At 46.9% G+C, this 26,734-nt stretch overlaps 1 protein-coding gene across 1 annotated transcript in view; it reads left to right on the top strand.

The window, feature by feature from the left end:
* The window catches only part of WIF1 (WNT inhibitory factor 1), a 61,962-nt gene extending 35,584 nt beyond the window's left edge, over positions 1 to 26,378 (top strand). The window contains exons 5-10 of the mRNA XM_054399850.1: positions 8,912 to 9,007; positions 11,042 to 11,137; positions 13,141 to 13,236; positions 20,790 to 20,885; positions 22,533 to 22,628; positions 26,257 to 26,378. Coding sequence (XP_054255825.1) covers positions 8,912 to 9,007; positions 11,042 to 11,137; positions 13,141 to 13,236; positions 20,790 to 20,885; positions 22,533 to 22,628; positions 26,257 to 26,378 — 602 coding nt within the window. The remainder of the gene's footprint in view (positions 1 to 8,911; positions 9,008 to 11,041; positions 11,138 to 13,140; positions 13,237 to 20,789; positions 20,886 to 22,532; positions 22,629 to 26,256) is intronic.
* Positions 26,379 to 26,734: the final 356 nt, after the last annotated feature.

Genomic DNA, 26,734 nt, shown 5'->3' with positions numbered 1-26,734 from the left:
CTATCCTATCTATCTACCCATTCTATGTATCTATCTGTCTATCCTATCTACCTATTTATCTATCTATCCATCCTATCTATCATCTATCTATCCTATCCATCATCTATCTATCTATCTATCTATCTATCTATCTATCTATCTATCTATCTATCCTATCTATCCTATCTATCTATCCATCCTATCTATCATCTATCTATCCTATCCATCATCTATCTATCTATCTATCTATCTATCTATCTATCTATCTATCTATCTATCTATCCTATCTATCCTATCTATCTATCTATCCTATCTATCTACCCATTCTATGTATCTATCTGTCTATCCTATCTACCTATTTATCTATCTATCCATCCTATCTGTCTGTCTATCTATCTATCTATATCTATCTATTTATCTATATATCATCTATCTATCTATCTACCTATTTATCTATCTATCCTATCTATCTGTCCTATCTATCATATATCCTATCTATCCTATCTATCCTATCTATCATCTATCTACTTATCTATCTATCCATCCTATCTATCTATCTATCTATCTATCTATCTATCTATCTATCTATCTATCTACCTACCTACCTACCTACCTACCTAATCTATCCATCCCTTGTCTTGATCTCTTTGTACATCCCTTTCCCCTTAATACCTTTTATTATCTGTTAAAATTACTTTTCTTACCTTCCAATTCCAGGCAAGCCCTTTTGTTTACCCCTTACCTCCTCTGCCTATCTTTTCCCTGAGGGGGAGAGGAGTGCAATCCAGATTCTGTCCTGTGGGGTTTTTGCCCTGAAAACCTTAACCAGTGACATCAACCACTCCATGAACCATAAACACTGTGTAATAAGACTTTCTGGAATAATTTGCTACACTGCAAACAACTGTAATTATGGCTTTAAAGTGAGGCTGTGGAAAGTGAAAAATCAGTATGTAAAGTAAGGCAGTTTTCCCATGTCATGTGCAATTGTATCAAATCAACCCGGGACAGGGCTGATGCACAGTGAGATTTTTTTATTCTTCTATTAAATCTTCATTCCCAGTCCCACACTTTTTTCTCTGTTCTCTTTCCTTCAAGCTAATTGGCTGTAGTTCAGCTTCAAAGAGTGAGCAGCAGGAGCAGGAGCCCTTTATTATTTGAAACCTCACTACACCTAAACAGCAAAGCTGCCTGTGTCCTTTGAAGCCTTGCTGCTGCCAATTAGCCCAGAGAAAGTGGAGGAGGGGGAGAAGTGGGCAGAGAAACACAAAGGAAAATGGGGGCTTCATGGAAGCAAAGATCTCCAACCCTGACTGATTCTATGATCTCATGTATGAAATTGTGTCTGATGCAAATATGACACAGAACATTTGCTATAAATACTTTAATGTTTTTTTTCCAGTTTAGTTCAAAAGTAGTGAACTTAATAAGCTCTGGAAGTAGCGTTGGGGTGATCTCATATGGACAGCAGGGTTACAGGTCTGTATGGTAGAAAATATGGCTTAAACAGAGTGGGCTGCAAACCCAGGTTAGTAGCAACATTCATCCAAGTTACCATTTCTGTGCTATTAGTTGTTGCTACCATTTTGGTACTAGATATAGTATTTAACAATTTAGCAATATTACCTCATATGGCCCCATAGGAAAGTTGGAGGTGATTATTGTCCCAGTCTTTTGTTCCTGGAGCCAGCTGAGAGACACAAGGATGTGGCAGAGAAGGAGTTTTCTCACCTCATATCCAGCACATCCTGGGATGACTCCCATTCCTGCCCTCTGTCTGATAAAGTGGACACCACGGTGGTGTGGGACAGATGGTGAAAAGAATGAGATTGTCTTTACTGGTTGGTGTTAGAGTAGGGGTGAGTTTCCCTCCTCATGGCAAAGAGTTCCAATTCCTCCTGCCAGGGCCCTGGTTACTGTTTCCAGTCACTCTTGGTCATCCAGAAGGGCACTTGCAGAGGAAGGAGCAAGGGAGCAATTTTGTGGCTGAGGAGAGGGTTTGTTGTGACTAAGACGTGGCACAGACAAAAGATGCTTTCATGGTTTTCTGTTTGAAATAGCATGTGTTTAAGCATTCATTTTCTATAATGAATAACAGCTCAGCATTCAGGTACAAAGAGAGAAGCATTTCCAGAAAGAGTCCTAGAGCACAGTGCTGGAACACAGTAAGAACAAAAAGCCTTTACCACTGTTACTGCTGCTGCAAACAGCTTTGCTTTTAAAGCAGTGCTTGTTGCTTCGTGGATCTATGGCTTTGGATAGAGAGCATTTGAAAGTTACACTTTTCCTCCTCTTTCTTTCCTGTTTGTTTGGCAGTTACACACAATATCCAGCAACCTGATCAGTAGATAAGATTTTCTTTCCTTTTGCTTGGCCTTCACATCCCACTGAACAGAGAGCTATTACTTGAGTGCAGCAGAATACTGTGTAGCAGTTTCCTGAAGCTCCAATCAGCTGTCAAACAATTTTTTTAAAAACAAAAGCTTCTTTCTATGTGAGCCTAACAGATATATCATCTGACTTAAATATTAGAAGGGAGAACCATGCATATTTTTTTAAATCCAGGATTGTATTTTAGAGTCATAGAATCACAGAATGATAGAATCAGTCAGGGTTGGAAGGGACCACAAGGATCATCTAGTTCCAACCCCCCTGCCATGGGCAGGGACACCTCACACTACATCAGGCTGCCCAGAGCCTCATCCAGCCTGGCCTGAAACACCTCCAGGGATGGAGCCTCAACCACCTCCCTGGACAACCCATTCCAGGCTCTCACCACTCTCATGGGGAAGAACTTCTTCCTCACATCCAGTTTGAATCTCCCCACTTCCAGCTTTATTCCATTCCCCCTAGTCCTGTCACTACCTGAAAACCTAAAAAGTCCCTCCCCAGCTTTCTTGTAGCCCTCTTCAGATCCTGGAAGGCCACAGAAGGTCACCTTGGAGCCTTCTTTTCTCCAGGCTGAACAACCCGAACTCTTTCACTCTGTCCTCACAGGAGAGGAGCTCCAGCCCTCTGCTCATCCTGGTGGCCCTTCTCTGTATTAATAGGAGTTGCAGTTTAAAGAGTCTCTGTGGGCTGCAAAAATGTCTCAGGCAACTTGACTCTACTGAATTTATAGACACCCTGACACTCTTTGCAAGTGTCATGGTTTGAGACTGGGTGCCTTTAACAATCACAGAGTACAGACTTCCAGAGGCTAGACAGGTCCAGGAGGTAGACCAGAAAGTGTAATTGTTATTTCATTCCCAGAATGCCTGCATCTAGCCTTTATAAGGGGACAGCACAAGCTGCCTCTTCCCCTTCTCCTCTCCCTGCTCCCTTCTCTCCTGTTTGGCACGGGGGAGGGTTTTGTCCTTGAGTGGCTTGCTCGTGGCCTGGGCAAAGCTGAATTTCTAACTGCATCATTTCAGTCCTGGTGTTGGGGGGGTAGTAGCAGGGTGTGCCGGTTTGGGGCCAGAGAGATCCTCTGTTGCCCTGAGAGGGACAAAAGTATGACTCTCACACAAGTGGATTGGAGAGTGATGGAAAGTTTAAATGGAAAAGCAATTGGTGAAACTACAAAAAAAACCTACAAAGCCTAGTGGCAAAGATATCCCAAAGCGTAGAGTCCCTTACCCAACACCCAAAAGCCTCCCAACTCTTCCCTTCTCCCCACCTGAAGGTATACCCGAAACCCCCAGGGCTCTTTCTTCCCCCCCCCCCACTGCTAGGCTAGTCTCAGGCTGGCCAGGTCTGAGACTGTTCCCCCCCTTCTCCTCCTGGCATTAAGCCTAGACAGGCTTAAGAGGCCTTGAGATACTCCCCCACCATTACCTGATAGGGAGCATCTCCCACAGGAACAGAGAGGGAAGAAAGAGGAAGAGAAGGACTTTGCAGATGGATTGATAGGGGGCAGGATTTCTGGGTAGAAATACTCCCTTTCCTGTGTGCACCTTATTGGGTCAGATGCTCAGGACACTGGAGATGTAACTTATGTGGCAGTAGCAGGAGGTACCCAGCCTGAACTGCCATACAGGGGGATGTAGGGGCAGCATTTGAAGCCTGGATTTTTGTCCTGGTTTGGTGGAGATTAGGGAAAGCTTTGGCTTAATGGACTTCTCTGCTAAGCCCAGGCTGTGGATGTTGTGTATTTTATATGCTTTGCACTGTAGCATGTCGTTTATGAATAGCACTTCCATTTAGACTTCCAACAATCCTCTGCATTTCTCTCCAGTCCTGTGTGGGGTTTTGCTTTAAGTACTTTGAGAAGAGTTAGAGAGCCTGTCTTACTCCTTAAACTGAGGCAATTTTATATGCTTGCACTGTAGCATGTAGTTTATGACCAGCACTCCTGTTTAAACTTCCCAATTCTATCCAGTCCTTGTGTGGAGCTTTTCTTTAACTACTTTAAACTTTTCTTTAACTACCACTCTTTTTCTTTAACTACTTAGAGAGCCTCTCTTGAGAGCTCCTAAAACAGAGACAACCAGTTGAAACAAGTGCAGCTTACAGGCTGTGACTGCTGCAGTTTGAACTCAGCTGTTACGTGGTTATGAAGCAGGGTGAATCAGTGGCACTTCTTTACAGCCTAGGGATGTGTGGTGGGTTGAAAAATTCCCTCCCCCCCCCCAACATTAAATTTTGCCAGACCAGCCCAGTTGGAAGCAGATGAAGCTGTATTTACAAGCAAAACTACAATCTACAAGGAAATGCAATGAATATGTACAAAATATACTATATTCACAATATTTGCAATTAGTAAACAGCACAAGAACTCCCCTGGCCAAAAACCAGGGGAGGTGCTAATAGCTTCTCCCTCCTTGCCTCCTCCTTGTCCCCCTGTACACAAAGGGACAAGAGAAAAGAGCAGAGAGAAGTTGTTGTTAATAGCAATCACAACAGTTCAGTCAAGGTCAGTAAAGCCAGGAGAAGCATCAGCCAGAGCCAAAGAAGCAAAAAGAGAGATTGTTTTGGTACAACTACTTTAAGTCCCTTATCTCTCCAATGGGATTGTTCAGAACTATCATTTATTTCCCTTTTTCACACCCAATACTGATTTATTTACATTTTACCACTTTCTGTTCAAGATCTGTGGAAAATCTTAGAGGTACAGCCTAGACCTACCACAGGATGGTAGGTGCCAGCACTTCCTGATGAGGCAGTGGAAAAGAGGTGAGAATACTGTTGGCAGATGTTGTTAGTCACATATGTTTACAGCACTGTTAAACTAAAGGGGAAAAAAAAAAAACCCAAACCATGCTGCCAACACGTCTACATTTAGCCCATATCTTGGGCTTATCTTTAGCAGGGTTTCCACAGGATTCAATTTAGCTGACCTCATGTTTGATGGACTTGGGTGTTTTGGGGATGGTGCTGGTACCTAGAGGCATTTCTGATCTTTGGTATAGTCCAGACAGTGTTGCCAAATGCCTTTACCAGTCCTTTATCAACAGCTGAGATACAGATAAGAGTTGGATGAAGATACATGACTATTGTGCAGGAATGCTTTCATCTTCCTTTCCGGCCTTTTTTTTCCCCTCCCCTTTCATTTAGCCTTGAAGCTGACTCTTTCATTTGAATACAGATCTCATCACTTTCTTACCTCAGCAGTAGCAGCTGTAGTAATTAATGAAATGCAGGTTGCAGTGCAGTCTGCTTGAGGGGGCAGACATTGAAACTGGTCCTGCATACTGAGGGCAGGGCTAACCAGCAGTGCAAGTCCTGCACTGAGCTGCCTGCTCATTTCCATGCAGGGGAGAAGCTGCTGGATTGAGCAGAACATCCACATTGATCTAGTTGGGGATGTCCCTGCTGAATGTGGGGAGGTCAGACTAGCTGACCTTTGGAGATGCCTTCTGGCCTGGACCATTCTATGGTTCTATGATTGCTCATGCATGGAAAGAACAGCAGAGTAATGAAAATTCAGTTTGTCAGCAAGCACATTGTGCATTTTTCTGAGCATGTGCTGAAACCTCTATTTGTTAACTAACAAGAAAGCAACAAATTTAGGGCCACGAGGATGATCAAAGGGGTGGAACACCTCTCCTGTGAGGACAGACTGAGAGACTTGGGGTTGTTCAGTCTGGAGAAGAGAAGGCTCTGAGGAGACCTTCTTGTGGCCTTCCAGTATCTGAAGGGGCCCTACAATAAAGCTGGGGAGGGACTTTATAGGATGTCAGGTAGGAATAGGACTAGGGGGAATGGAAAAAAACGTAGAAATGGGTAGATTCAGATTGGATGTTAGGAAGAAGTTCTTCCCAATGAGGGTGGTGAGACACTGGAACAGGTTTGGCCAGGGAGGTGGTGGAAACCTCATCCCTGAAGGTTTTTGCAGCCAGGCTGGATGTGGCTGTGAGCAACCTGCTGTAGTGTGAGGTGTCCCTGCCCATGGCAGGGAGGTTGGAACTGGATGATCCTTGAGGTCCCTTCCAACTCTAACAATTCTATGATTCTATGATCTCTCTTAGCTAAGGATGATGCCCTTCTGGTGCAAAGGTGAATCCAATGCTCTGCTGCTTTTGTGCATGAGTGCTCAGGCAAACCAAACTAGAATATGTTTAGGAACAAGTTCTTTACCATGCAGGTGATGGAACATTGGAACAAGTTGCCCAGGGAGGAATTGGGGGGCTACATCCCTGGAGTCTGGGATCAACAAGGCTCTGAGCAACCTGATCTAGTGGAGAATGTCTCTGCAGTTGGACTAGATTATTCTAATTTCACTTGAGGAGGTCTTAGCTGAATTTCCCTCTCTGTCAGTGTTATAGTTTAAGCTTTTCCTGGAGTCCAAAAGCCCAAATGGAAAAGATGTAGATTGCCTCCCCTCTCCCTTTTTTCCTGGGTAGGGTTAAAGCAAATTAGGCAGGAGAAAGGAGAGGTAAAAATCACAAAATAAACGGTCTGGAATCAATTTGGAAGTAAGAAAAGGTAAGTTTAACAAAATATATATAGCATTTGAGTAACAGAGAAGGTTACAAAGGTGTAAGGAAAAGGATCAATCAAAAAATATACAAAACCAGGCCCAGCTGGCATTGGATTCCCTTGGTGTAAACGTGGATTCTCTTTGGATGTAGTCCTTAGAAAAGTGGGTGCAGCATGGAAGCCTTGCCACGTGGTAACTGCAGAAGCAGAGGTGGCAGAGGTGTCTTCAGGCAGGTGAGGCAGGAACAAGAGATCAAGGCAAGAAGATGGCTCCCATTGTGGTACCTTCAGGCTTTGCCTAGAAAATTTTCCACAGATCTTAAACAGAAAGTAGTAGAATGTAAATAAATTGCTATTGGGTGTAAAAAGGAAGCTAATGATGAATTCTAAACATTCCCATTGGGTACCTGAAGGGAGGTTGTAGCCAGGTGGGGGTTGGTCTCTTCTCCCAGGCAACCAGCAGCAGAACAAGAGGACACAGTCTCAAGCTGTGCCAGGGGAAGTTTAGGCTGGAGGTGAGGAGGAAGTTCTTCACAGAAAGAGTAGTTGGCCATTGGAATGTGCTGCCCAGGGAGGTGGTGGAGTCACCATCCCTGGAGTGCTCAAAAAAAGATTGGATGTGGCACTTGGAGCCATGGTTTAGTTGTCAGGAGGTGTTAGGTAATAGGTTGGACTTGATGATCTCTGAGGTCTTTTCCTACCTGGTTGATTCTGTGATTCTGTTATAATACACATAAAACTTGGGTAAACTATCTTTTATTCTCTCTGCCTTCCTTGCTCTGGGAGTCACTAACTTGCTTCTGCTTGGCTTTGCTGGCCTTGGCCGTGTTCTTTGTCGTGGCTGAGTATCCTAACAAAACAATTCTCTGCTCTTTCTCTTGTCCCTTTGTGTACAGAGGGGTAAGGAGGGGAGCAGGGAAGGGGAAAGCTATTAGCAGCTCCCCTGGTTTTTGGCCAGGGGGGTTCTTGTGCTGTTTATTAATTGTAAATACCTGTAAATATTGTAAATCCTGTATATTTTGTACCTATTCATTGCATTTCATTGTAGATTGTAGTTTTGCTTGTAAATGCAGCTTCCATTTGCTTCCAGCTGGGCTAGGCTGGCAATTTAATGTTGGGGGGAATTTTCAACCCACCACATTACAACTAAATAGGCTTGCTGGACAGGAAGGGGGAATGAATAGACCTTGACCTGGGGACCCCTCCCCCTGGGAGGGGGAAACCAAGTCCCTCTGCCCACCTGGGGCAGGTTTCTTTGTCCATCTGGGGCTGTGTTCTCTTCAGCCCCTCCAGGGATGGGTGTAACCTGATGTAACAGTGTGAGAGCTGAAATCCCCCTCCCACACTGACAATGACCAGGCTAGCTCAGTCTGGAAGCAAATGAAAGCTGTATTTACAAACAAAACTACAGTCTATGATGAAATGCAATGAGTATGTACAAATAGACACTAGTCACAACACTTACAAATGTGTGCAATCAACAACCAAACACAACCAAGCCCCCTGGCTTCCCCCTCCCCTCGAGGGGCTGTGCTTCTTCCCCAAGGGGCCTCCCCCCCCAGCCAGAAGGACTCCCCCCAGGCCTCCCTGGCAGAAGGCAGAGAGTCAAGAAGCAGAGAGGCTGTTAGCCTTAGCTTGTCAAGGTCACTGTGTTATCTTCAGCCAGGAGAGACAAGCAGCAGGCAGACAGAAGCCCAGCAAGCTGAGACTGCCCAACTCCCCAACCTTGTTTTGAGTAGAGATTCTTAAACATTTCCCTCTCCCCAATGGAAGTGTTTAGAACAATCATTATTTGGCTTTCTTACACCCAAGAGTGATTTATTTACATTCTTGCACTCTCCCTGCTCGAACTTGGTGAAGGAAAATTAAAAAGACAGTCTTAAAACCATCACACCTGACACAGTCAGGATTTGCCTGTCTAACAGGAAATATTTCTACTGTTGTGTCCAAGGAATGGATTGATCCAACCACGAGTTGGCTGGCAGCTGAGGTGTGTAATATTCACTTAAGGTTGTTGTTGTATTTTGCGAAGCGGAGTGTCCAGGAGGCTGCAGGAACGGAGGGTTTTGCAACGAGAGACGGATCTGTGAATGCCCAGATGGATTTTATGGACCACACTGTGAGAAAGGTAATTGTAAAACCATCTTCTCCACTGCCTTCTTTACCAGAAACTCAACAAAACTGTAGCTACAGCTGCTAAAAACGAGACGTGGAGTTGATATGGTTTGAGTTCACGCACGTAAGAGAATTGCCGTTGTCATCCACAGTCTGATGGAAGCATCAACTGCTTGTAAGAAAAAGGTTTTATCTCTAGGAGACTGCTTGTAGCAAAACCTGGCACAATAGTTCAGTGATCCTTGTTCACAGGGGAGTCATCTGGCAAAAAGACTCAGTTGAATTCTGATAATGAGGACTAGCTGGGAAGCAAAGCACAGGACTTAGTTGTTCTGCATGTGTTTATCTGGAGATAAGATCTAATTTGGAGGCAGACTGACAATGAAGATAGGAAAATGAAGGAAAGAGTCTCTTTTTCCTTTCCCTTAGTGACTAATAGCCCCAAGCAACATTTCCAGAAGTGAAGGACCAGAAAATCTTGGTGACTTGGTGAGGAAACTTGCTCTTCTTCCTATGTTTTCCTTCCTTGTCCCCCAGTGGCTCTGCTGGGGTGGCTTGAGATGGAGCAAACCATGCCATGGGCATCCTGTTTCAATGCTTTCATACCCAGACACTCTGGCTTACATCCAAAATATTAAGTACAAGAGATTAGGGACTGTTCTCTGGCCTGGAGACCAGCTGGCATGGCACAGTTTACATGTTTAAGAAACTCTCTTATCCTTCACAAACAACCCCTCCAAATCCCTGCTGGGAGGAGCCTGTGACCACTGCTCACCCCATGGCCATGCCCAGGAGGGTTTGCCAGTCAGCAGTGGACAAAGATGCATGCGGAACAGCACTGACAGTTTCACAAGATGTATGGTCTGGTGCCCCTGCCTGACCTCATGCAGGAGCTCTGGAGAAGGTTCATGGGGAACATGCAGGGCAGTTTGACTACCAAACTTAGCCACACAGCAGGCTCCCTATGCCTAAAGCAGGTAGCTCACGCTCAGGTGTGCAGAGGGAGAAGGGAGGGTTCCTTGTAAAGCTTGCCTAGGAACCCCACTGAATTGCTGACACTTCTAAGTGCAGCCCCTAAAGAGACAGTCCTGCCTGCAGAGCTGAGGCACCAGCTACAGTCCAGTTACAGAGGAGACTACCCTGGGGGGAATTCAAAAGTCCAGAGAGTTGTAGGTGGGCACTTTGGCCTCCTCTGCTTGAAATGAACCTGTACAAGAAGCAATTTCTGCTTGCATATTTGCATGAATGAGACTGTGACCAGGAGGTTGAAGGAGGTCCTGCCCCGCCCCCCCTACTCTTGTGAGGCCACATCTGGAGTATTGTGTCCAGTTCTGGGCTCTGCAGTTCAAGAGAGACAAGGGACTACTGGAGAGAGTCCAGTGGAGGGTTATAAAGACAATTTGGGGACTGGAGCATCTCTCTTAGTAGGAGAGACTGAAAGATCTGCACTGTTTAGCCTGGAGAAGTCTGAGAAGGGATCTTATCAATGCTTAGAAATATCTAGAGGGCAAGTGTCAAGAGGATGGGGCTGGGCTCTTTTCAGTGGTGCCCAGTAGGTGACAGGTCAAGGGGCAATGGGCATAAACCAGAACACAGGAAGTTCCACCTAAGCATAAGGAAAATTACTTTGAGGGTAATGGAGCACTGGGACAAACTGCCCAGAGAGGTTGTGGAGTCTCTGTGTCTGGAGGCTTTCAAAACCCACCTGGATGTGTTCCTGTGTAACCTGATCTAGATGAACCTGCTTTTGCAGAAGGATTGAACTAAAATGATCCCTGGAGGTCCCTTCCAACCCCATTCTGTGGTATGGAACCAGATGTGAACTTAGTCTTCACTGCTTTAGCCACGCTGTAAACAAATTGTGAGATACAAACCAGAGATGTAATTGATTGAATCCACTTAACAGAGATGCTTTGCAAAGGTGATATTACATCCAGCAGAAGGAAAAGTAGCTTAAGGAGTCCTTGTGCCATGAATTTAAGCAGCCAGTTGTTATCACACCAGCAATTTTAGCAATTTTTTTTTGTCTGTTATTCCTGCTCCTCAGCATTGTGTGCTCCTCGCTGCATGAATGGTGGACTCTGCATTACCCCTGGCCTCTGCATCTGCCCTCCAGGGTTCTATGGCATCAACTGTGACAAAGGTAACTGCTGGCTAAAAGCCCCCAGGCTCCTTATCCAGCAGTCTCTCCTTATTCATCTCTGTTAGTTTCCCTATGGTATTCTGGGGTGCATTAAGAGGAGTGTGTCCAGCAAATCAAGGGAGGTTCTCCTCCCCATCTACTCTGTCCTTGTGAGGCCACACCTGGAATATTGCATCCAGTTCTGGGCTCTCCCAGATCTACTGGAGAGAGTCCAGTGGAGGGCTACAAGGATGCTGAAGGGACTGGAGCACTGCCTGATGAGGAAAGGCTGAGAGCCCTGGGGCTGGTTAGTGTGGAGAGGAGAAGACTGAGAGGGGATCTGATCAATGTCTATCAACATCTGAGGGCTGGGGATCAAGAGGGAGGGGACAGGCTCTGCTCAGTGGCACCTTGTGATAGGGCAAGGGGCAATGGATAAAAACTCCAGCACAGGAGGTTCCACCTCAACATGAGGAGGAATTTCTTCACTGTAAGGGTGACAGAGCACTGGAACAGGCTCCCCAGAGAGGTTGTGGAGACTTTCCACCCCATCTGGATGTGTTCCTGTGTGACCTGTGTTAGATTCTATGGTCCTGCTCTGGCAGGGGGGTTGGACTCAAAGATCTTCAGAGGTCCAGATGTAGCTTGGATGTTAGGAACAAGTTCTTTACTATGAGGGTAGTGGAACACTGGAACAGGTTGCATGGGGAGGTGGTTGGGGTCCCATCCCTGCAGATATTCAAGGTGAGGCTCGACAGGGCTCTGGACACCCTGATCTAGTTGAGGATGTCCCTGCTGACTGCAGAGGCGGTTGGGCTGGATGACCTTCAGAGGTCCCTTCCAAGCCAGACCAACCTGTGATTCTGTTTTCTATGATGTGCATCTATGTCACTATGCAACAAAAACCTATAAAGATTTCTTCCTAGTCAAGGTCTTAATTAAGAACTGCAGTGAAGTATTCTCTTGTAGAAGTAACTTCCAATCCTAGGGTGTGCTTCTTTTATGAGACACTGGCAGTTTCAACAGCAATAGTGATTTGATCTGTCAATGATCTTTTCATAAGAGGAGTGATAAAGACGTGACACAGTCTGCCCTTGGGGAGCTCATTGCAGTGTTGTTCACTTGTCTCTGTCTGTGTTGACTCATGTGTGTTTGTGCCCCGGTAAAACATTATGCAGGAACAAACACAGAATCACAGCATTAACCAGGTTGGAAAAAACCTTTGAGATGATCAAGTCCAACCTATCACCCAACACCATCTCATCAACTAAACCATGGCACTAAGTGCCTCAGCCAGGCTTATTTTAAACACTTCCAGGGATGGTGACTTCACCACCTCCCTGGGCAGCACATTCCAATGGCAAATATCTCCTTCTGTGAAGAATTTCTACCTCACATCCAGCCTAAACCTCTCCCTGCACAGCTTGAGACTGTGTCCTCTCATTCTATCGCTGTTTGCCTGGGAGAAGAGCCCAACCCCCACCTGGCTACAACCTCCCTTCAGGTAGTTGTAGACAGCAATGAGGTCTCCCCTGAGCCTCCTCTTCTCCAGGCTAAACACCCCCAGCTCCCTCAGCCTCTCCTCACAGGGCTGTGCTCCAGACCCCTCCCCAGCTTTGTTGCCCTTCTCTGGACATGTTTGAGCAAGTCAACATCTTTCCTGAACTGAGGGGCCCACACAATACTCAACTTGTGGTCTAACCAGTGCTGAGCACAGGGCAGAATGACTTCCCTGCTCCTGCTGGCCACAGTATTCCTGATGCATGCCAGGATGCCATTGGCTCTCTTGGCCACCTGGGCACACTGCTGGCTCATGTTCAGCTACTGTCAACCAGCACCCCCAGGTCCCTTTCTGCCTGGCTGCTCTCCAGAGTGACACATTTCAGCCTTCCTTTGTAAACCAAATGGAAAGATACCAAGGCAATGGTTTAAAACATATTCATTGTTTATTTACAAGGAGCAGCAGAAAACATTAAGGTCAAGTCAGAGTGTGACTTCATTCATTCATGTACTATTTGTTTCAGCCAACTGTACCACAACCTGCTTCAATGGAGGAACGTGTTTCTACCTGGGAAAATGCATTTGTCCTTCAGGCTATGAAGGAGATCAATGTGAAATTAGTGAGTAGCAGCTCCATATGCTTATGTTCACTTCCATCAGCTTCTTCTAACATCAATGTCTGAATGTCTGACATGCAACTTGCCTCTGCTGGTGTCACAGTGAGGGTGAGCAGGCACATTGGGGTCCTCAGTGAGTCAGAGGCCACATGCCTCCAAATGATTTCCTACTAATAAGGCTGACTCCTTGCTACACCCTCTCACACTCTGTCTTGGAGACAGGCTGAGAGAGTTGGGCTCTTCAGTCTGGAGAGGACAAGGCTCCAAGCAGGTGGCCTTCCAGTATCTGAAGGGGGCCTACAAGAGAGCTGGGGAGGGACTTTTTAGGGTGTCAGGGAGTGATAGGACTAGGGGGAATGGAGCAAAACTAGAACTGGGTAGATTCAAGATTGGATGTTAGGAAAAAGTTCTTCACTATGAGGGTGGAGAGACACTGGAACAGGTTGCCCAGGGAGGTGGTGGAAGCCTCATCCCTGGGTTTTTTTAAGGCCAGGCTGGATGTGACTCTGAGCAACCTGATGTAGTGTGAGATGTCCCTGCCCATGGCAGGGGGGTTGGAACTGGATGATCCTTGAGGTCCCTTCCAACCCTAACAATTCTGTGATTCTACGATTTACTCATAACTGGGCATGGTAAGAACCCTCAAGCTGCATGTCTGCAAGCAGTAGTGAGTGGCTGCCAGATGTGCTGCTGTGCCAAGCCCATGTGCAACAGCTGTTTTCAAACCCCATGGCAGTCACACTTGGGCACAGAAGACTGGGTCTGAGAACACATCTCTGAAAGGGCTGATGTAAGTTGGGAACGAAAGGTTTGGAGTGAAGGGAGGACTGAACCATAAGAGTGGAGAGCTTTCATGTAACCTATTAAGTTGTGTTCACATGGCAACTGGAAAATCCATGTCACAAACATCAAAAGACTTGCTCTTTTCAGAAGTTTAGCTTCAAAGCAGTTCAAAATATTTTAGCTCATGGTTGGTCTAAGTGCACTGTGTAAAGCTGGGGAGGTGGAGATATGGCTGGGCTGAAGCAGACCTGGGAGGTTAGCTGTCAAGTGTTTGATCTCTCTAAAGGAGAGGTTTTCTCCCAGCTCTGTTAAACTGGATTAATTCCATAGTTTCTCACACTTTATAATAGGGTATCAGCACTCTGCTTTTGAGAACATACACTTGGGTGGTTCTTTCTTGGCTTAAACGTTCTAAAAGGATGCTGTGTGAAGAGCTTCCCCTGCTGTAAATCACAGAATGTCAGGAGCTGGAAGGGACCATGAGAGATCATCTAGTCCAACCCCCAATAAAATAATCTCACCAGTGTTCCCCAGCACCTTCACAGGAGCACAAAGAGCATCTTTTGACTTGGGATACTTAAAAACTGATGTCTTAATGTGCATGAGTAGAGACAGGCTCTTCTCACAGTTATGAAATTTCTATCATCAAATACTTTGCAAACATGTGGAAATTAACTCTGACCTGCTGTCAGCCAGTCCAGGACAATAAAGGAATTATTGTGCAAAGTAATAACACAGCTACTCTAAGACCTACATTTTGCTCAGTACTCATGTGTAGGTAAATAGTGGATATATGTAAAAGTTTTTTTCCCTGTGAGGGTGGCAGAACACTGGAACAGGCTGCCCAGGGGGGTTGTGGAGTCTCCCTCTCTGGAGATATTCAAGACCTGCCTGTGATCCTGTGTGATCTGCTCTGGCAGGGGGGTTGAACTGGATGAGCTTTTGAGGTCACTTCCATCCCCTAACATTCTGTGATCCTGTGATCCTCTGATCCTGTTTTTCTGTGATCCTGTGATCCTGTGAAACGTTTCACCAAATCTCTGTGCATTAAAAAGTGTTTTGCAACTCCTCTTTACCACTTCGAAACTGGAGCCAAATGAGAGTGCCAAAGCTTTATTGTTGTTAAATTGATGAAGATGTTTTGATGTAATTTCACATCAGATATCAGCAAGGAACAGCACAGTGGATTTCCAGTGAATTTACCTCTTCTCATGTCAAGGTCAAATCTGACACTTGGACAGAACCCCATTTCTTTCTTCAACCTCAAAGTCAGCTTTGCTAATACTTCTCAGATGATGAGAACAGGTTTCCTAGGGAGGTGGTTGGGGTCCCATCCCTGGGGATATTCAAGCTGAGGCTCGACAGGGCTCTGGGCAACCTGATCTAGTTGAGGATATCCCTGCTGACTGCAGTGGGAGTTGGACTGGATGACCTTTGGAGGTCCCTTCCAACCCAGACCATTCTATGAATCTATTCTATGATTCTATAAGATTTGGTACAAAGTTGTTTTATGCTAGTGAGTTTTGGAGGAGAATTCCTACAACTGGTGTTACAAGATGTATAATTAAGGGTAATACATTTAACTGGTCTGTCCCAAGGGCTCAAACTGTTTGGGATGGGGGCAGCTGACTTTGGCTTCTTGCAAAGGCAACTCAAATCCAATTCACTAAAATACAGGCAGGAAACTAGATAGAAAAAAACAAACAACTAAGATCACAGTATGCTAAGAGCTGACTGGAATCATGTTGATGAGAGCAAGGAAAGCTATGCACTTGCTATCCCAAGGAAAGCTGGGATGGCAGTTGGTAGACCATGATTGATGGCTGCAACCACTTCTGGCTGCTGCTTCACTGCCAGAACAGCAGTGGAAGACTTCAAGAAATGCTGGACAAGGCTTAGAAACACCAGAAGAGAAATGCAACTCAGGCTTTTTTCTTAGATCCAGGGCCAAGCTACATTCAGCCAAGGGGGGGTCTTGAAATAACAAGGGGAGAAAAAACCTTTCAACAGGCAGAAATCCATCTTCTGAGAACTGCTAAGTTCTTCTTGTTTGGTTTTTGGTGGGGTTTTAAAAATATTTTTGAAAGGACTTGGAGTGTTTGTCGAAGAGTTGAATCACTTTGTAAGACTTCTGGGAAATGGACTGGACCCCAGTCTACAACACTAAAAAGCATTCACAGCCTTCCAGATTTTTTTTTCCCCCCTAGCTATACTTCTCTGCATTGTCTGTAATTAGTGTTTCAGTTTGTGAGGGCAGAGAGTTTTGTTTTGTTTTGGATTCCTCCCCTGCTTTTGTCACCAGCTGTTTTTTTGCTGCTTTTTATTCCCCTTCCCCCCTTATTTCTCAGAGACAGTTATTACTCTTTACTCCATCCTGTGAGAATATCTCAGCCCAAAGTTCATTGAGCTGTGCTGAGCTGAGCCAAAGGTTTGCCTAATGCAGCTCTGTGGAAGTCGGTGTCACACCCCTTGATCCGTGTTCTCCAGATTTACTTTAAGAGCTAGGGAAAATTCCTGCATTTCCTCAGCATTGCTCCTTCTGGTCCTTAATTGCTTCAAATCCAAATGCTTCCAAATGAGAATACCTAAAGGTTTCCCTATCTAAGAGGCTCCTGAGGGGAAATTGTGCTTTTTGCAGAAATTCACAGTCTCACAGTGTATCAGAGGTTGGAAGGGAGCTCAAGAGATCATCAGGTCCAAGCCCCCTGCCAGAGCAGCATCACTTAGGGGAGTCTGCACAGGAATGCATCCAGGTGGGGTTGGAAAGTCTCCAGAGAAGGAGACTCCACAACCCCCCTGGGAAGCCTGTTCCAGGGCTCTGTCACCCTCACTGGAAAGAAGTTTCTCCTCATGTTGAGCTGAAATCTTCTCTGTTCAAGTTTGTCTCCATTGTTTCTTGTCTTATCACTGTGCACCACTCAAAAGAGCCTGGCCCCCTCCACTTGACCCCCACCCCTCAGCTATTGATAGACATTGATCAGATCCCCTCTCAGCCTTCTCTTCTCCACACTAAACAGCCCCAGGGCTCTCAGTCTCTCTTCACAGGGGAGATGCTCAAGTCCCCTAAGCATCCTCCTGGCTCTCTGTTGGACTCTCTCCAGCAGGTCTCTGTCTCTCTTGACCTGGGGAGCCCCAAACTGGACACAGTATTGCAGCTGTGGTCTCAGCAGGGCAGAGCAGAGAGGTCTCTTCAGCACCCTTTATTCTGTTGGCTGGTTGTGAAGGTTTGTTTCAGTGTTCTTAAAACAATTATGCATCTTAAAATCAAAGGTTTCTGTTTATCTTGACAATACACACATGCATCACAGCAGGCAGGCATTGGCTAGGGATAGTGAGCTCCCAAGGGGGCAGTTTGTGACCAGGAGCTGAGTGCATTCATTTGCTGAGGTTTTCCTCACAGCAAGCAAGTGTTAATGCTTAAATTATCATGTGCAGGTCTCAATTAGCATCCTTTATTTTGGGAAATAACAAAAAAGGGAAAAGAAGCAGTTTGCTGCTCCAGGTTCCAATTTTGGTTAGCTCACAGATTCAGGTAAATGTTAGTGCTGAATCTTGCCCTTCTGGCCAAGAAGGCTAATGAGATCCTGGGGTGCATTCAGAGGAGTGTGGCCAGCAGATTGAGGGAGGTTCTCCTTGCCCTCTACCCTGCCCTGGTGAGGCCACACCTGGAATACTGCATCCAGCTTTGGGCTCCCCAGTTCAGGAGGGACAGGGATCTGCTGGAGAGAGTCCAAGGGAGGGCTACAAGGATGCTGAAGGGACTGGAGCCCTGCCTGATGAGGAGAGGCTGAGAGACCTGGGGCTGGTTAGTGTGGAGAGGAGAAGACTGAGAGTGGATTTAATCAATGTTTATAAATATCTGAGGGCTGGGTGTCAAGAGGGAGGGGACAGGCTCTGCTCAGTTTCATCCTGTGATAGGACAAGGGGCAATGGATAGAAACTACAGCACAGGAGGTTCCACCTCAACAAGAGGAGGAACTTCTTCACTGTAAGGGTGCCAGAGCACTGGAACAGGCTGCCCAGAGAGGTTGTGGAGTCTCCTTCTCTGGAGCCTTTCCATCCCCATCTGGATGTGTTCCTGTGTGACCTGTGCTGGATTCTATGGCCCTGCTCTGGCAGGGGGCTTGGACTTGATGATCTCCAAAGGTCCCTTCCAACCCCTAACATCCTGTGAGCTTGTGATCTAGGAAGGGCTGGGGTTTTTTCCTCTTTCTGTTCTGAATAATCTAGAAGATGAATAATCTAGAAGGTGTTCTGAATAATCTAGGAGGCTGGCTCTAGCCAGCCTGATGTAGTGTGAGGTGTCCCTGCCCATGGCAGGGGGGTTGGAACTAGATGATCCTTGTGGTCCCTTCCAACCCTGACTGATTCTATGATTAGAAAAGATGAGGAAAGGGTTTGGACAATAGTGAGAAATGCTGCATTCATACATGTGGCCACCAAGGAGGCAATGAAATGAGGATGCAGTTGCTGGTAGCTTGAGAATGTCCAGGGACAGGGCAGTGAGCCTCCCTCAGCCTGGTGGTGACCCAGCTTATGGGTGCTATGCTTGCCCTTCCTAGAGCCAAGTGAAGATTTAATTAGTTCAATAATGCAGACAATTTCTGACAAGGGATTTAGAGTTGGTGACGAAAGACTTTGTATTGGGCTCCCCAGGTCAAGAGAGACAGAGACCTGCTGGAGAGAGTCCAACAGAGAGCCAGGAGGATGCTTAGGGGACTTGAGCATCTCCCCCGTGAAGAGAGCCTGAGAGCCCTGGGGCTGTTTAGTGTGGAGAAGAGAAGGCTGAGAGGGGATCTGATCAATGTCTCTCAATAGCTGAGGGGTGGGGGTCAAGTGGAGGGGGCCAGGCTCTTTTGGGTGGTTCACAGACAAGAAATAATGGATATAAACTTGAGCAGAGAAGGTTTCAGCTCAACATGAGGAGAAACAGTGGGGTGACAGAGCCTTGGAACAGGCTGCCCAGTGGGGTTGTGGAATCTCCTTCTCTGGAGACTTTCCAACCCCACCTGGATGCATTCCTGTGCAGACTACCCTAAGTGATGCTGCTCTGGCAGGGGGGTTGGACCTGATGATCTCTGGAGGTCCCTTTCAACCTCTAATGTACTGTGATACTGTGATACATTAAGTTTAAAGAAGGCCCTTGGTATGAGCCAGGCCAAGCAAATACTCGAGTGTGGGTGTCCTCCACTGATGTGTCCCTCCTCCATCCCAGTCAGGACCAAACAAACTTGCCTACAGCAGCACTGCTGTCAGACCCAGCCTCTTTCTTTGGCAAAGTGTGAATGTGAGGGAAAGCAATCTCTGAACCAAAAACCTTGAAAGATGTCTGTCAGTTCTAATTACTGTTACCAAAGATGTTTCCTTTTTAAATGTGCCTTTAGTTTCTGTGCTGTGGTGTGGAACAGCCCTCAGGGCACCATCCACAGCATCATGGTGCTCCACTGCTTTTAGTTACAAGCTGCCAGGCCCAGAGAATCCTTTTATTGCCTGCAAGAAGTGACCATATCTATCAGTTCCTCAGCATCCTATTGCTTCAAACGTCTCTAGGATGCCACCAGATTTTCTTCTGTTTGTGCCCCCTGGGTTTGAATCACTCTCTTTGCAAGCACAAAGTCTGGCAAGTGCTGCCTCCCTACCAAAGGGTGAGGAGGAGAGCAGGAGGCAACACTGACTGGTTGCATGAGGAAATCTTCAGAGTCTGAGTGGCACAAATCTGGACAAAATCTGTGTGGACTGGGTTTGAATCACTCTTTGCAAACACAAAGCCTGGCAAGTGCTGCCTCCCTACCAAAGGGTGAGGAGGAGAGCAAGAGGCAGCACTGACTGGTTGCATGAGGAAATCTTCAGAGTCTGACTGGCACAAATCTGGGCAAAAGCTGCATGGCCACACAGGCTTTGGCTGTGCCAAATTAATGTCATGTCTTCAAAGCAGAAGAATTCATAGAAATGGGAAATACAGACCTGCAGCAGAGTCTTGTCAATGGATCTGTAGTGCACACTCTTACACCAGCATCCAGGGAATTTTTCAGGCACAAGGCAGGCTTGAATTTAAGATCCTCAGGGCAACCAGGAGGATGTATTCTAAGCTTATGACCCTAGACTTTAGGCATGCAGACTTTGATGGCTTCAGGGATCTGCTGACCAAAGTGTCGTGGGACAAAGCCCTAGAGGGAAGAGGGGCCCAGGACAGCTGGTCAGTATTCAAGGACCACCTCCTCTGTGTCCAGGAGCAATGTATACCAACAAAGAGGAAAGCAGGGAAGAATGCTAGAAAGTCTGCCTGGATGAGCAAGGAGCTCCTGGACATGCTATTGCTTCAAAGGAAGCTCTACAAGGAGTGGAAGAAAATAAAATTAAAAAAAAGTTCCTTCCTGTATCTGAAGGGGACTACAAGAAAGCTGGGGAGGGACTTTTTAGGCTATCAGGTAGTGACAGGACTGGGGGGAATGGAATAAAGCTGGAAGTGGGGAGATTCAGACTGGACATGAGGAGGAAGTTCTTCCCCATGAGAGTGGTGAGAGCCTGGAATGGGTTGTCCAGAGAGGTGGTTGAGGCCTCATCCCTGGAGGTGTTTAAGGCCAGGCTGGATGAGGCTCTGGCCAGCCTGATGTAGTGTGAGGTGTCCCTGCCCATGGCAGGGGGGTTGGAACTGGATGATCCTTGTGGTCCCTTCCAACCCTGACTGATCCTATGATTCTATGGTTCTCAGACACTTGTCTCCAGGAAATGCCTCAGACAAAGACCATTGCTTCCCTGTTTTCAATTTCTAGGTAAATGCCATCAGCCCTGTCGAAATGGAGGCAAATGTACTGGCAGGAACAAGTGCAAGTGCTCCAAAGGCTACCAGGGAGACCTCTGTTCAAAGCGTAAGTACCAACAAGAGCCAACACAAATGAGGAAGGGAGTGGAACATCTTCCTTAGGAGGAGAGCCTGAGGGAGCTGAGGGCTCTGTAGCTTGGAGAGGAGGAGCCTGAGAGGTGACCTCATTCATGGTGATCAAGATGTGCAGGGGGAGTGCCCAGAGGCTGGAGCCAGGCTCTGCTGGGTGATGCCCAATGACAGCACAAGGGGCCATGGGTGGAAGTTGAGGCATAGGAAGTTCCATGGAAACAGGAGGAATAAGTTTTTCCTTCTGAGGGTGACAGAACACTGGGAGAGGCTGCCCAGGGGGGTTGTGGAGTCTCCTTCTCTGGAGATATTCAAGACCTGTGTGGCTGTGTTCCTGTGTGATCTGCTCTAGGTGATCCTGCTCTGGCAGGGGGGTGTCTGGCAGGGGAAGATCTTTCAAAGACCCTTCCAACCCCTAACATTCTGTGATTCTGTGGGCTCTCCATCAGTCCTTGCTGCAGGAGCATCAAGCTGGCTGCACAATGTCTGTTTAAGTTACATCAGTGCTAACTGTTTGCTATCAAATTCACAGAATCCCAGAATGTTAGGGGTTGGAAGAGACCTCAAAAGATCATCCAGTCCAACCCCCCCTGCAGGAGCAGGAGCACCTAATTCAGGTTAATTTACTTTCCAGACATACAGTTTACACCAGACTTAAGGGAATTATGAAACCAGAGCCATTTTTTAATGAAAGCATCCCCAAAGTCTGTTATGTACCCTTGAGTTTCTGTAAACCAGCAGTAAAGTAACAGACAAATACCTAATAAAATGTCAGTGCACTGCAGTGTTAAAATCTATTGGGAACACTTTGGGAGAGGGATGCTGGGTGCTACCCTCCTTCTCCTGCTGGTTCTGGCAGACACTCAGCCCTGCTGTTTGTTCTGCTTTGCTCTGCCAAAGACTGAGCCAGACCTTGCAGATGAAGGAGGGGTGAACTGTTTCAGGTGACACAGATTTAGCCTGAGAGCCCCAGGCCATGCCAGGACCAAGCCACTGTGAGGAACAGCAGGGAAAGTAAATATGCAACTCTGTCTTTTCAAGACATCAACCATATGTTGTGGTGGGTTGAAAATTCCAACCCCCCCCTACCCCCCCCCCCCATTAAATTTGCCAGATCAGCTCAGCTGGAAGCAAATGGAAGCTGTATTTACAAGCAAAGCTTCAATCTGCAATGAAATGCAATGAATATGTACAAAATATACAGGATCTGCAATATTTACAGGTAATTAATGAACAGCACAGGAACCCCTTGGTCAAAGACCAGGGAAGCTGCTAATAGCTTCTCCCTCTCTGCCTCCTCCTTACTCCCCTGTGCACAAAGGGACAAGGGAAAGAATAGAGAGACCTTAGAACTTAGCCAAAACAATGCAGCCAAGGTCAAGCAGAGGCCAGCAGAAGCACCAAGTGAGTATCTTCCAGTCCCAGGAAACAAGAAGAGAGAGAAATTGCTTTGGATGAGTCCCTTATCCCTCCAATGGGATTGTTTAGAACTATCTTTATTTTCCTTTTTACACCCAATAGTGATTTGTTTACATTTTACTGCTTTTCTGTTCAAGATCTACGAAAAACATTTTTTAAAGGCATAGCCTAAAGCTGCCACCTGATGTGCTCATTTTCTTAACAGCTGTCTGTGAACCTGGCTGTGGCCTGTATGGCACCTGCACTGAGCCCAACAAATGCCAGTGCAAAGAAGGCTGGCATGGGAGACACTGCAATAAAAGTAAGTGAGAAACAAACCCCCAGAGTCCCTACCAGGGGGGCTTACAACTCCAGTGCTTCAAGAGCCTTGGCAGCATCATGGCACCAAATTGGGTGGCAGTGTTCATCTGCTTAGAAGTAGGAAGGCTCTGCAGAAGGATCTGGACAGGCTGGATTAGTAGGTCAGCATCAGTTGTATGAGGTTGAACAAGGCCAAGTGCTGGGTCCTCAACTTGGGTCACAATAACCCTGTTCAATGCTGCAGGTCTGGGGAAGAGTGACTGGAAAGCTGCCCAGCAAAAAAGAACCTGGGGAATGCTGATTGACAGCTGGCTGGAAATGAGCCAGCAGTGTACCCAGGTGGCCAAGAAAGCCAACAGCATCCTTGCCTGTAGCAGGAATTATGTGGCCAGCAGGAAGTCCAGTTCTGGAGCATCTGTGACAGGAAAGATCTGGAGGTGCTGGAATGTGTCCAGAGAAGGACCTGAGGATGATCAGAGGGCTGGAGCTGCTCTGCTATGAGGACAGACTGAGAGAGTTGGGGTTGTTCAGTCTGGAGAAGAGAAGGCTCCAAGGGGACCTTCTTGTGGCCTTCCAGTATCTGAAGGGGGCTACAAGAAAGCTGGGGAGGGACTGTTTAGGGAGTCAGGTAGTGATAGGACTGGGGAGAATGGAAAAAAAATAGAAGTGGGTAAATTTAGATTGGATGTTAGGAAGAAATTCTTCCCCATGAGGGTGGTGAGACACTGGATCAGGTTGCCCAGGGAGGTGGTGGAAGCCTCATCCCTGGAGGTTTTTAAGGCCAGGCTGGATGTGGCTGTGAGCAACCTGCTGTAGTGTGAGGTGTCCCTGCCCATGGCAGGGGGGCTGGAACTGCATGATCCTTGAGGTCCCTTCCAACCCTGACAATTCTGTGATTCTGTGTCTATACACCTGTGTTGGCTCTGGTGAGACCACACCTCAAATACTGTGTTCAGTTTTGAGCCCCTCATTACGAGAAGGACTTATTGATGCTGGAGCATGTCCAGAGAGGGCAACAAAGGTGGTTAAGGTTCTGAAGAACAAGACTTACTAGAAGCAGATGAGAGTACTGGAATTGTTTAGTCTGGAGAAGTTTCTGAGGGTAGACCTCACTACTTTCTATAGGTACCTGGAAGGAGGCTGTAAGGAGGTCAGTCTCTTTTGTCTAGTATCAAGTGATAAGACAAGAGGCAATGACCTGAAGTTGCACCAGGGAAGGTTTAGATTGGATATTAGGAAAGATTTCCTAATTGGAAAAGTGGCCAGGAACTGGAATAGGCTGCCCAGGGAGGTGGTGGAGTGGTTCCTGGAGGTGATCAAAGACATGTTGACATTGCACTTCAGAACATGGTTTAATGGCCATGGTGGTGTTAAGCTGATGGTTGGAGTTGATGATCTTAGAGATCTTCTCCACTCAACAAAATTCTGGGTTGGAAGGGACCTCCAAAGTCCAACCCCCTCTGCGGTCAGCAGGGACATCCTCAGCCAGATCAGGGTGCCCAGAGTCTTTTGGAGGCTCACCTTGAATATCTCCAGGGATTGGGCCCCAGCCACCTCCCCAGACAACCTGTTCCAGTGTTCCACCACCCTCATAGTAAAGAACCTGTTCCTAACATCCAATCTAAATCTGCTCTTCCCTAGTTTGAAGCCATTGTCCCTTGTCCTGTCCCTGCAGGCCTTTGCAAACAGTCTCTCTCCAGCCTTCTTGTAGCCCCCTTCAGGTACTGGCAGGCTGCTATTACGTCCTCCTGGAGCCTCCTCTTCTCCAGGCTGAACACCCCCAGCTCCCTCAGCCTGTCCTCATAGCAGAGCTGCTCCAACCCCCTGATCATTCTCATGGTCCTCCTCTGGACCCTCTCCATCAGGTCCATGTCCTTCCTGTATTGATGGCTCCAGAGCTGTACACAGTACTGCAGGTGAGGTCTCACCAGAGCAGAGCAAAGTGGCAGAATCACCTCTCTGGATCTTTTGATGCAGCCCAGGATGTGATTTGCCTTCTGGGCTGTGAGCTCACCCTGCCTGCTCATATCCTCCATTTTAAGTGCCCATGGAGGGCTTGAATTGCACTGAATTGCATGCACTGCAGTTCACTCTTTTCAACTAAACCCAAACATATCCTGATCTTGAGAGGAGATTTTTAGTTCATTTGAGAGACTTCCTTCATACTCCTTCAAATGAAGAGCTCCTCAGTAAAAATGTTTTCCTAAAAAGAAGTGGTTAAAATAATTGAGTGGAGGACTCAGATTTTCCAAGTCATTTCCATGAGCTGTAATGAGATGGGGTAAACAAAACTATAAACAGTGACAACATAATACTTTGAATTCCATTTTTGTTGTTTATTTTCCTTTTCCACAGCAAAGCAGCTCTGCTAAGCCTCTTTCAGACTGCTCTTGCCCCCCTTCTATGTGTTTATTGTCACTGCTGTTCTTACTTTTTGCATTCAACCAGAAACCAAAAGCAAAGCTCAGGTAGCAGGCACAGATCCCCCCCAGGGGGGGTGCTCACACCACTCTTTAGAGCTGGTGCTGGTAGATCAGCAGAACTCACCCACCCAGCATGGGCTGTGCACACGTGGAACCCAGGGCTCACTGACAGCCTGGGCGTGCTGATGGACAGACTGAGAGCTGGGCAGAGAGGAACCAGTGAGGTTCAACAAGGATAAGTGCAGATTCTGCAGCTGAGAAGGAAGAATAAACTGCAGCAGTTCACGTTAGGAGGTGATCTGCTGGAGAGCAGCCCTGTGGAGAAGGACCTGGGAGTGCTGGTGGACAACAAGTTCTGCATGGGACAGCAATGTGCACTTGTGGCCAAGAAGGCCAAAGGGATCCTGGGGTGCATTCAGAGGAGTGTGTCCAGCAGAGCCAGGGAGGTTCTTCTCCCCCTCCACTCTGCCCTGGTGACTCCTTGCCTGGAATATTCCATCCAGTTCTGGGCTTCCCAGTTCAAGAGGGACAGGGATCTACTGGAGAGAGTCCAAGGGAGGGCTACAAGGATGATGAAGGGACTGGAGCACTGCCTGGGGAGGAAAGGCTGAGAGCCCTGGGGCTGTCTAGTCTGGAGAGAAGACTGAGAGGGGATCTAATAAATGTCTATAAATATCTGAGGGCTGGGGATCAAGAGGGAGGGAACAGATTCTGCTCAGTTGCACCCTGTGATAGGACAACGGGCAATGGATATAAACTCCAGCACAGGAGGTTCCACCTCAACATGAGGAGGAACTTCTTCACTGTGAGGGTGACAGAGCACTGGAACAGGCTGCCCAGAGAGGTTGTGGAGTCTCCTTCTCTGGAGACTTTCCAGCCCTGTCTGGATGTGTTCCTGTGCGACCTGTGCTGGATTCTATGGCCCTGCTCTGGCAGGGGGTTGGACTGGAAGATCTCCAAAGGTCTCTTCCAACCCCTAACATCCTGTGATCCTGTGAGCCTGTGGGCTCCCTGGCATTGGGAGAGCATCTGTCCTCTTGGCAGCACCTCATCCATCCCGGGGGGTACAGAGGGGCAAGTGCTTGTGTAAGGCAGAGCAAAATCCTTTGTTCAACCAGGAGAGACTGTTTCCACTTGAAATATTAGCCGTGGAGCGTGATCCCACTTCTGTGGTTTCTTTTCTCTTGAACTGGGTAATTTTTCCAGGGTATGGAGCCAGCAGTCTGAGCGCCCTGAGGCCACCAGGCAGCAAGCAGAGGCAGCAGAGCCCTTCCCCGAAAAGGGCCGAGGAGAGGCACGTCCCACCCGAATCCAATTACATCTGGTGAACTCCAGCATCTGAAAGGGGTCGTGTTACACGGAGTTCACAGCCTTCATTAACCTCTCGTGGATTGAATGTTAAACCTCTGCTCGTTACAGTTAGGATTCCTGGCTGAAATGTTACTAGCTGCCTTATAAACCCACCCAGCTGATATTTACTGGTCCCTTGTTGTTGTTGTTTTGAAGTTTTATAAACACTCCTATCTCCTGATTTTATATAGGCTGCTTCTTTCAGTGCTTTCAGTGGTGTTTTGTACTATACTTCATTTAAACTTCCTTTTTCTTTTTCTTTTTTTTTTTTTATTTTTTTATTATAGAGCTGCAAATATTTTGCAAACACTAACAAGAGTCAAGCAGGAAACCT

Source organism: Indicator indicator, chromosome 3 (assembly GCF_027791375.1).
Source record: "Indicator indicator isolate 239-I01 chromosome 3, UM_Iind_1.1, whole genome shotgun sequence".
NCBI lineage: Eukaryota > Metazoa > Chordata > Aves > Piciformes > Indicatoridae > Indicator > Indicator indicator.
The sequence above is the reverse complement of the archived record's forward strand: the minus strand, read 5'-3'. Positions and strand labels throughout refer to the sequence as shown.